This window comes from Solanum tuberosum, unplaced genomic scaffold (genome assembly GCF_000226075.1).
Source record: "Solanum tuberosum cultivar DM 1-3 516 R44 unplaced genomic scaffold, SolTub_3.0 scf00447, whole genome shotgun sequence".
In the NCBI taxonomy this organism is placed as follows: domain Eukaryota; kingdom Viridiplantae; phylum Streptophyta; class Magnoliopsida; order Solanales; family Solanaceae; genus Solanum; species Solanum tuberosum.
In genome coordinates, this window is record NW_006239372.1 from 233,766 (window position 1) to 245,677 (window position 11,912).

The 11,912-nt window shown below is 35.3% G+C and overlaps 1 protein-coding gene across 2 annotated transcripts; it reads left to right on the top strand.

Annotated features, from left to right (window-relative positions):
• Positions 1-825: 825 nt before the first annotated feature.
• Positions 826-10,229, top strand: LOC102582836 (UPF0301 protein TC_0483). 2 transcript variants are annotated; one of them, XM_006363597.2, is made up of 3 exons: positions 826-1,345; positions 8,440-8,582; positions 9,329-10,229. In XM_006363597.2, exons 1-3 carry the CDS (start codon positions 1,123-1,125, stop codon positions 10,007-10,009), a joined length of 1,047 nt encoding a protein of 348 aa, XP_006363659.1. In that variant the 5' UTR covers positions 826-1,122; the 3' UTR covers positions 10,010-10,229. The 2 variants fall into 2 exon arrangements, with proteins under 2 accessions (XP_006363659.1, XP_006363660.1); XM_006363598.2 differs by having other exon boundaries at positions 9,332-10,229.
• Positions 10,230-11,912: the final 1,683 nt, after the last annotated feature.

Genomic DNA, 11,912 nt, shown 5'->3' on the forward strand with positions numbered 1-11,912 from the left:
TATCGGAAGAATATTACAATAAATATTATTACATATTACCATGAATTTAGGTCTACCAAAAACTAATATTAAAGGGATATCAAGATTAAAACACTTAGTAAAAAATATTATAATAAAATCTTTAAAATAAATAACTCACCTACCACACTACCATCTACCACACTACCACTTTCATGAATTTACCAACTACTAGTTCCGCTACGAAAAATGTGAGTTTTTGTCTCGTGCACTCTTTTTCTCTTATGAGGTTGTGAAATAATCTCATCAAGGTGAGTTACTATGTGTTGTACTCTTTTTCTCTTACGAGGTTTTATTCCACTAGATTTTCTTTTTAAGATCTATAATGAGACAGTTAAAATGCGTATATTTGAATATGTGTACTCCTTTTTCTTTACTAGAATTTTTCAACTGTATTTTTTCTAGTAAGATTTAAACGAGGCACATTATCTATAAAATAAACATTCAATGGGAGTGTTATAAAATATATTTATAATAAAGTAAATATTTATTTTTATATGTTTTCTTGGAGAAAAGTTAAAAATTCCAGCTTTTGGACCAAATTAGGAGATTTTTCTTTATTGTAATAAAATAAATAACTCAAAAGAAATAAGTACTCTCTTTACTCCCTTATTTTTGTTTTAGTTTAATAATTATTTTATAACAAAAGAGATGAAATTTGTTTGAGAAGGAAAAAAGCCCTACATTACTTGTGTTGTGTTTTATAAAGTGAATTAAAAAAAAAAATCTGATTGTGGGGCCCACCCAATTCATGGATGATCCGATCCACCCACCCACGCATCCCAGAAAAACCCAAAATGATGACGATCATATCATGACTATAATTTTCACCTCAAACCCTTTCGTTGATCATCAAATCAAATCCCCTCTTTATCAATTCGGTTAAAAATAAGCATATTCTTCCCAAGTCCTAAAAATTTCTTGCTCGCTCTCTCGCTCTGTCATTTTCTTGTCTTTGTCCTCTCCCTCTACATATCCCCTTTTCCATCTTTTCATTGTTAACGTCCTGACTATCTCCAAGAACCCATTTCAGTTCCACTCGAAATATACCAAAAAAGTGGAGAGGAAAAGGTCAAATTTTTTTCATTTTCTTGCTCTCAAATCATGGATCTTTGGTCTGTACATGTTAAGAACACCAATCTGCTATTCAGAAATTCAATTTCTGACAAGCAATTTGTTTCTGGCCATTTGAAAAATGTCAGAGTTGAAAATTGGAAGGTGTTTGAGATCAGAGTTCCTAAAAGACGGGCTTTTTCTGGTTCTGGGTATCACTCTTTACTGGTTAAAGCTATGGGGAAGAAGAACTCCGACAATTCATCTTCTTCAGGTATTTCTATTTAAAGTTCATGTCTTCTTCTTTTCTTAAATGTATCAGCTTCTTCATTACTATTCCTTTTAATTTTGTATTATGGTGTCATTGCTTGAAAATTAAGTGAACTTGTAATGAGAAATATGATGTGCATTTGGGTTACTAAAGATTCCACTTTTATTTGTCACTTTCTAATTTCCTTTGCCTTCATTTTCGTTTTATCTGTTAAACTGGCAGATTCTCTTGTAGTTCAAGACTTTTGGATTTCGACTTGGACTTTTGTGGTTAGATTAATAAATGATTTCCTCCTTATATTGTTGGTTCACCTGTTTTAATACAAGCACTTGTTGATTGATGTGATGATCGGTTTCTAATTGTTGTGGTGGTTCAGCAAAAAACTGTGTTTTACTTGCAAGAATAATGAGAATTTTAGAAACGTGGTTCAGCAAAAAACTGTGTTTTACTTGCAAGAATAATGAGAATTTTAGAAACGTGGTTCAGCAAAAAACTGTGTTTTACTTGCAAGAATAATGAGAATTTTAGAAACGTGGTTCAGCAAAAAACTGTGTTTTACTTGCAAGAATAATGAGAATTTTAGAAACGTGGTTCAGCAAAAAACTGTGTTTTACTTGCAAGAATAATGAGAATTTTAGAAACGTGGTTCAGCAAAAAACTGTGTTTTACTTGCAAGAATAATGAGAATTTTAGAAACGTGGTTCAGCAAAAAACTGTGTTTTACTTGCAAGAATAATGAGAATTTTAGAAACGTGGTTCAGCAAAAAACTGTGTTTTACTTGCAAGAATAATGAGAATTTTAGAAACGTGGTTCAGCAAAAAACTGTGTTTTACTTGCAAGAATAATGAGAATTTTAGAAACGTGGTTCAGCAAAAAACTGTGTTTTACTTGCAAGAATAATGAGAATTTTAGAAACGTGGTTCAGCAAAAAACTGTGTTTTACTTGCAAGAATAATGAGAATTTTAGAAACGTGGTTCAGCAAAAAACTGTGTTTTACTTGCAAGAATAATGAGAATTTTAGAAACAAATTGTTTTTGTTACATTATATGCTAGAATTTGATGTGAGAATCATGATGAACCTTTTGCTTTCAACTCTTTCTTGGAAAAAGTTGTGAAAAGAAACATGGAGGAAGTGTGTCGAATTTATACTCTGGAAAAGGAAAATGACTGCGGGGACATTACTTGAGAACATATTTGAGCCAGCTAGCTTGTATCTGGGGCTGGAGAAGAAATGAGACTTCTTTTATCATAGAAGAGGCGTACCAACACTTTTACAGGACTATTCATTAGAAAATTTAAAAATGCATAAGAACTCTTTTTCTTTTCTTTGTAATTTTTGTGAAAAGTCAAGAATTTGATGTGAAAGATTGGATGAGCCATTTGCTATTGATTCGTCCTTTGGAAACATTGTGAAAGGAAACATAGTGGAAGTGTTTACGAATCTCTCTGGAAAAGAAAACAATCTTTATAAATATCTCTGAGTCAGTGTTGTGGAAGGTGATTGCCTCGTCGCCAATGGCAAGAGGCGAGGCAACCCTTCATCGCCTATTAGCTATGTGATGCTACCATCTTCAAAATGCGATGCCATGGGGACAATGATGAGAATGATGTCGCCTTTTGTATTTTCTTAACAAAAAAGGCGACCAATTTTGGGTTTTTAAATGTTAAAGGTAATTTTGTGGTTATCTTTCCAAATTTGTGCAGTTGCACAGTTGCACTCTTAGACTGTGACCGACTCCAACCAATCGACTTGACTAGACTTCTCATGCGACGAGCCAATCTTTTCCGGCGACGAGACCAATACGTATTTCTTCTTTTCTTCTTCTAATTTCTTCTTTTTTTCTTCTTCAGATTTTTTCTTCCTCTGTTTATTTTTCCTTCTTTTTCTTCGCACTTTAGAGTCGCTTCTACCTTTGATTTTTTCTCACTGATTTGACTTTTGTTCCCTTTTTTTCTCATTCAAGTTCTAGACTTTGTATCTACTATCCATTTTGAATTGAAATATTTGCTAAATGTTATTGTTAGTGAGTTTTTGATTATTTATATACGCAATTAAATATTTTAATTTTTTGGTGTTAATTGGTGTCGTACTTCTAAAAGGTGAGCCGCTCGCCTCACCTTGTGGCGAGGCAAACCCTTGTCGCCTTTCTCCGTCCAAAACACTGCCCTAAGACAGTGAACTTATATCTAGGGTTGAGAAAAATGGGACTACTATTATCATTGTAAGAGGCACTAACTGAGAACTTTATTAATAACAAAAAACATTGTTCGTTCAGTTGTAAACTTCCTGCTATGAATTCACCTTTTCTTTTATCGATGATTGTGGTGTCCGGGCCAGCTTGCGTTCACCTCGACTAATTTATGAGATACCTGCCATCTTCCACTAGCAACAGGTAACTCTCATCCCAAGGTTAGGACAAATGAGAAGAATCACTAAGTGTTTTTTTCTCTGTTGGGATTTGAACTTGAGACTTCATGGCTCTCAAGTCTCAACCACTTCATTGGCTACTAGGTCTCATACCCTTGGGTGCTATGAGTTTGCCTTCTTATCAAATGCATATCATCAATAATCAGCACAAATGCTTATCTAGCACCACATAGACCACAGATCTCAACTTCCCCACCTTCTCATGGGAGAAAGTAATTAAACCTAGTTAGCGTAAATTTGGATCACATGGAGTATTGCTTTTATGTAGTTTGTTTGAGACATTTGGGTATGCAAATATGATTAAGTGCTTGGCTTCTATTTTCCACGTGTTCTGCTCTTGCGCTTGAATGTTATGAGTTGGTTGCTTTTTAATGAATGCTAATGTCATGGAAGTAAATTCAATTTGGGGCCTTGTATTGACAAGACCTAGTAGTGGGTCGATATAATGTTTCAATTGGGTTGTATGATGTTAGCTCTAGGTATGGGGTCTTATTGAAGCACTTTATTTCATTTGATTTACTCATGCTTATTCCAAAGCATTGTTATTTTTAGGATCCGGATCCATTATTCATTCAGTGGAAACTATTGTTACTTATTCTCCAGCTAAGGGTCTTATAGGAGGTTGAGAAAAACATGTACCAATTACCAAAATCACGTTTTAATTAGGTACATATCTCTTTGTGCCATAGTACCTTAATAAGGAATATGCAAATTTTAGTTTGTAACAAAATTCTATTTCTTAAATCAATAAGAAGGTAGCTCTATTTATCAGAACTTGTACCAAGAAAATGCAGCATATGTACAATTTTTGGAACTCTCAGCATCCCATATAATGCAGGGAGCTTAGGAAATCTTAATAGTCTATGACATATACATTCAGTCCTTTACACCAAAGAGCAAACAAATGCAGACATTTGTATCTGATTCTTTGGACAGGTTTGGCCTTCTCTTCAAAACATCTCGTGTTTCTCTTCCACCAAATAACCCAAATATTGCTAGCTGGAATGGTAGGCAACAATCTTTTGATCTCTCTGTTAATTTTTCTTCCTTGGAAGCTTAATAACAACTCCTTAACTGTCTTAGGCATCAGCAGCAGATTCGCTAAATGCTTAGAACCAAATTCCAGATCTGTCTTATTGTTTTGCAGTGGATCAGAATGCAGTTGATATCTTCTGCCTCTGATTCACACACAAAACACCTACTATGATCTGAAATATCTTTTTTTGTGAATCAGATTGAGTCAAGCAGGTACTTTTTTTTCTTCTTCTTGTGATTGTATGAAAGCGGGCTTGACTAGTTTGGGATTGAGACATAGTTGCTGTTATTATTATTAGATTTATAGGAGACCTGGCTGAAGAGTGGACTTCAGACATAATTGAGAGATTATTTTGTATTGGAGTGCGGTGGGATAAAGTATCAAACACCTGTTGTCTGATGACTTACTGGATGTTTCAGTTGCCTATAAGTAGGTAGATAAACTGAAGTCTATGATGATTAGTATTGAAAACTGAGAAGAGCAAATCTAAAGCAATGATAGGTTAAGGCAATCTAAAAGGAGGCTACAGACAATTGGAACCTTGTCATTGAACCTAGGTTGCTAAACCATTTACAGTATCTGAGAAGTAATGAGTCATGCAAGCATCTCTCGTTAGAGCCTCGTGTAAAAGTTGTTTAGCTGGTTCTCAGAGACCCATTGTGAGGCTGCTTGTTGCATCAGAATGATGTTTCCATGTTTTAATGCACTGAGAGAAAACTTTTTGTACATGTCTTGTATTCAATAGATTTACCATCTTTTTTGAATAAAATAGCATTTACTAATCAAATTTTAGATGGACAAAGCAGCACAAATGGTAGCACTACTAAATCTATGGAAAGCATGTGGAGAAGGTATCACTCCCTTTGTGCCAATGTTGGCCTACCCTGCTGACTTGGCTGCCAAACTAGAACATATCTGTGGCGTCTTATTGGTCTTAGGTGTTGATGGGAAGGTGCCCTTATAACCCCTAATGGCATCCAGTGCAAGAAATCTTGAATTACTCGCCTTGGCTTTCTGATTGGTCACTTGGTCTTGACTTGGACCCTTCCATGTTACCATCTATTAAAACATTGGGTTGGTTAGATAGGGTTTATGTGTTGGTCTTGGGTTAGACTTGGCAAATTTATGTTCATTTATGATAGAACATTGTAGTTTTTTTTTTTGAAACTAGAACATTGTAGTTTTTATTCACGAAGTTTTCATGTGTTGATTACGGATCCACCTATTTAATGTTTTGATGGATGCACTGTCTTGTTTGTAATTGTTTATGTTGCTCGACAGAATTTCCTCTCCTTTTACTTTGTGAGTCCCATTCAATATCTAGACATAAGTCCATAACGTGTTTATAAGACCCAAGTGTGAACATTGATTCTCCTTCTAGCCACCGTTCAAAGCAATATTTAAGGTAAAATTACTAAGTCATACAACATTAAGAGTCTTTTTAATGATTCACTTGGCTTGTGCCTTTTTGCTGTCTAATTTATTCCTCAGCTAACCTTTAAGATGACTTGGCTACAAGCTTTGGTTAAACTTTAAACAACTTTTCTGTCCAAAACCTATTGATGTAAACACGGAAAATATTTTTTAGACCACAATGCCGTTTTCCATTAAAGAATTGATTACTCTTATTTAGTCAAAGATAATTTCATATTGTTTCTCTTAGTTATCTAAGTTTTTCTAGTTAGGGTATTCTGTAATGGAGCAGCATAGAATTTTAAACAACAGGATATAATTTTATCCCGTATTATGATTTTTTTTGCCTCATGAGGGATTGCCTTTTTTCAGCTAGCAAGCACTAGCTTGTTCTAAAACTTCAACACTAAATCACCTGACTCGGTGAATGCTAGGATACATAAAATCTTGTTGAATGAAGTATAACGACGACATACTGGTGACCTATCAGTTATCACAAAATAAAGTTTTCAGGCTTTTGCAGTAGGCATGAATAGTACCAACATATTGTGTGAATGGAATATTGGCAGATTAATTTGGATAATCTGTTGTACTCAATTATACATTTCGTTATACAATTTTCATTCATGCTTAGATGATCATTGGTTGGTACAACAGATGTAATGATGATGGTATTGGGTTAACCAATAAACATCATTCTAGGATTATTTTTTGAGTGGTTGTAGTAAGTGCCAATGCACCAATTTATTAATGGTGGTGCTATACTTTCACATACTGAGATGGTTTGGGCATGTGAAGAGGCGGTGTGCAGACGCCCCAGTGAGGAGGTGCGAGGGGCTGGTGGTAGAGGGTACGCGGAGGGGTAGAGGTAGGCCTAGGAAGTACTGGGGAGAGGTGATTAGACAGGACTTGGCTCATCTTCACATCACCGAGGACATGACTCTAGATAGGAAGGAGTGGAGGTCGCGTATTAAGGTTGAAGGTTAGTAGGGTTAGCATGTTGTCTTCCTTTGCGAGGGTGTGGGTTGGTAGTGTTTGTAGTAGTCCTAGCCTGGCACTTGTAGTTCTTGTCTGTGATCATATAGTCATATGTCGTTTACTGCGTTTCGCCCCTCACAGTATTTTCTTGATATTATTGTCTCCGTTGTTGATTATGCACTATTTTTCTTATTAGATTTTATGTTTTATATAATGTTTCCTCTTCTCTTACTTGGTTTGGATGTATTTGAGCCGAGGGTCCACCGGAAACAGCCTCTCTACCTCCACGAGGTAGTGGTAAGGTCTGCGTACACTTTACCCTCCCCAGACCCCACTTTGTGGGATTTCACTGGGTATGTTGTTGTTGTTGTTGTATACTTTCACATAATTGATTTTGGATAAACAAATGCTTACACTTCTCTCAAAACTTGATTTTGGATAAACAATAAAACTTCATATTTCCGAATCTCACAATAAAAAATAAGAATTTCATTTTTTAGGAAAATCATAATAGAGTTTATAGTAAATGTTATATAATATAAAAAAATTATTCACACTTAATTGGTTATAAAAATGTGATTACACTAGTGGCCATTTTCCTTAATGGGATCTAATATCAGCTTGAGAGGTGAAAAGGTTTGCTAGGAAAAATAGATCTATGACTCGGTGTTTTCCAATTCTGTCTATTGTCAGTTTGGTAGATTGATGTAACAGTTGCTAGAATATTGTATGTAACTTCTCTGGTTTTGGTAGAATGATGGATTCACAATACATCAATCTCTCCTATGACCTGAAACTACCTTTTTTTATCAAACAAAGAGATGGGGAGGGGGGGGGGGGGGGGGGGGGGGGGGGGGGGGGGGGGGGGGGGAGGGGGGGGGGGGAGGGGGGGGGGGGGTGGAGGAGGGAAGAAGAGTTACAAGGGGAAGGGGGTGGGAAGGAAGGAGTGATTAATAGTGTCCATTTTTCGCAATTCACGTTCGTATGCCATTATGATTCTCTCATAATGATTAATGATAACTTGATCAGTCGTGGACACAATGACACACCTTGCACTTGAGCAAGTGTGTACATGTCAAGGTATAACTGATATTTCTTCCTTCTCCTACAGTGATGGGTTGTTAGATTGTAAATTTTTTTCCTAATTGATGCTTCTCATAGTGTTTTATGAATACATAGATTTAATAGCATCTTGATTAGGCATAACTTGTTCCTTTCTCTAATGTGGATTATACTGAAGGGAAGGGCCCAGAAGAAGATAACTTAAAAGGAAACAACCCATCTTCTGAAAACGATAGCTCAAAAGATACTGGATCTCCGAAATCTCATCAGAAGCCCTTGGACTGGAGGGAATTCCGAGCATCTCTTTACATTCAGGAGCTGGTATGGTTTATGGATTACTTTCGCAAGTGTGTAAATCATCTTATAAACTAATAAGTCACCTCACTTTCCTTTTCGCATGATGATATTGCATGTTGATAATCATCTTTTAATGTGTGTCAATGACATGATTCACCATGTTTTCCTGTTTGAGGCATTGTTGATCAACTCTAGGATACTTCCACAACAACATACCCAGTGTAATCCCACAAGTGGGGTCTGGGGACAGTACCTCTGAGTTCCTAAAATTTTGTCTTCCGTGTACAAATGGCGTAACAGTTTGCTTAGAATGCACAGTTTTTTTTTTTGGATAACCATGGCGTCCAGGCCAGCTTGTGCACACCTCGACTAATTTTATGGGCTACTTGCTACTCCACCAGCACAGGTAAAGGATAACTCTGTCCACCATGGCTTGGACAATGGTAGGAAATCACCTAGTATATTTTCCTTTGCCACTGTTGCTGTTTGTGATTTGTTCAACAAAGTAAACATGTGGGAATGAGTTATAGGTCCTATCTAGGATAAACTTTTTTAGTTCCTGTGATTTTCTTCCCTAGGACTCGCTTGATATCATTCTTTTAAAGAGTGCCTATGTGCTTGTATTCTTCTGAGCATATCATTTAGGCATTTATCTATTTTTCTTTTTGTTTTATATATCGAAATCTTCTCTCTCGGAGCTTGTCAAATCATAATTTAAATATACTAAAACATGCGTTTAAAGAATAGGGTTTCTTCTAAAACTCTTACAGCAGGCAGCAAATGCAGTCTCTGACACTCAAAAGCAAGAGGGAACAAGTTTTGGTCCCAAAGCTCTTCCCTTGAAGTGGGCGCATCCAATTTCAGCACCTGAGAATGGATGTGTTCTTGTTGCCACTGAAAAGCTCGACGGAGTTCATACTTTTGAAAGAAAAGTAATTTTCCTCCTCAGATCTGGAAACAGGCACCCGCAAGAGGGTCCATTTGGTGTAGTCATAAACCGGCCACTAGGCAAAAAGATCATAGACATGAAACCCACAAATGTTGACCTGGCAACAACCTTTGCTGATTGTTCGTTGCACTTTGGTGGGCCCCTTGAGGCAAGTATGTTTTTACTAAGAACAGGGGCTGGTTCAGGGCTACCTAGGTTTGAAGAAGTGATTCCTGGCGTGTGTTTTGGAGCTCGAAACAGTTTGGAAGAAGCATCTGCATTGGTAAACAAAGGGGTGCTTAAATCTCATGATTTCAGATTCTTTGTTGGCTATGCGGGGTGGCAGCTTGACCAGTTGAGGGAAGAGATTGAATCTGGCTATTGGTATATTGCGTCTTGTAGTGCAAATCTGATATTTGCAGGTTCGCAAATTTCGTCATCAGAGAGTTTGTGGGGAGAAATATTACAGTTGATGGGTGGTCAGTATTCGGAAGTAAGTCGGAAGCCTAAGCAAGACATATAGCTTCTCAATGGTCACTTTACTGTCAAACCGAACACATTCAGTTTGTGTGAAGTCAAATGTACATAATGGTGGCACAGGTCCCTAATCTAGTAGAGATATCGTTTTCCATTTCTGCATCTCTCTTAGACCTTGGTAATAAGTTAGTATATGATAAATGTATGTAAAAGATAATGTTTGGAGGATCCTAGTATGATTAATTTAACCTGGCATTGCTTCTCTATTTCTTGTTTTGGTTTGTTTTTGTGCAAACATGTTTTGGTTCATGTTGCAGGCATCCCTCCATCCCTGAACAACCTCCCTCTCTCCACAAAGAGTGGTACTCTATTTCAATGAATGTATAATATTGAGTATCAAGTATATATATATATACAAAAAATTTGGGTATGCGAATGTGAGCTGAGAAGTGATTTTGATGAGAAGTAACATGTTTACCTTCTACTCAGGATTTGCTTTTTCCCTTTCTAATTTTCTTGTCCATTTTTTCCTGACACTATGGATATTATATTTATATATAAGTTACTCCTATATACTCCCTCCGTCCCATAATATAAGTCATCTTTTCCATTTGCACTTGCATTAAGAAATAAGGTAATTTTATCCCTATGCCCTTATTTAATGTTTGTTATGACAACTTTGTAATATATGATGAAATGTTAAATTTCAAAAATATAAATGCATTTGGATGACTATTTAAATTTTACTTTTTGGAGCTAAATTTTTTCACCAATTGATCCAAAAATTTTTAAAAATCAAGTTTTTCCCACATCAATTTTCCTATATATTTTGTTTAAAATGTTTTTTTTATATTTTTATATATAAATTCTTAAAGCAAACATGACAACATCACAAAATATTCAAATTCCATTACTTCAAATTGATCTAAATTTTCTTGCTGAATTTGATGTTATTGATAATGAAATTAGACAACAAATGAATTTTAGTTCTAGTTCGACAAATCATTTTTTTATTTTATTTAAATAAGAGGCGCATGTTGAAGAAGATTTGAATACAAATATTGGTTTGTTGTTTTGTTTGATTTAAACACCGAGGCGCATGTTGAAGAAGATTCGAATACAAATATTGGTTTGTTGTTTTGTTTGATTTAAACACCGAGGCGCATGTTGAAGAAGATTCGAATACAAATATTGGTTTGTTGTTTTGTTTGATTTAAACACCGAGGCGCATGTTGAAGAAGATTCGAATACAAATATTGGTTTGTTGTTTTGTTTGATTTAAACACCGAGGCGCATGTTGAAGAAGATTCGAATACAAATATTGGTTTGTTGTTTTGTTTGATTTAAACACCGAGGCGCATGTTGAAGAAGATTCGAATACAAATATTGGTTTGTTGTTTTGTTTGATTTAAACACCGAGGCGCATGTTGAAGAAGATTCGAATACAAATATTGGTTTGTTTATATATATATATATATATATATGAAAAAATCAAATAGAAATAACAATAAAAGAAAAAAAACAGTAGAATTAAATTAGTTTCAAGAAAAAATAAGTAGAGAATTATAAGTTTTCCTTGGACAATACAAAGACATATTTCTTTATGCACCAATTTATATATGTTGCTATCTCAATTTTTGGTGTTTTAAATTATTTATATTATTTTACTAATAATATCCTGTATGTAATACTATTTACGTCTATAAATTTACTTAACTACTCCCTCCGTCCCATTTTATGTGGCACCATTTTCTTTTTGGTCAGTCCCAAAAAGAATGTCATATTTCCTTATATGGTAAGTATTTTAAAGGTACAATTCCTCTTTTACCCTTGTTGGTCCCACTTAATCTTAAAGATAGTACTCCAATACATTTATGAGGAGAGAGAAAAGTGAGTCTACTTTTTAATATGACTATTTTTTGAAGGGACAATTTGGTAAACATTTCAAA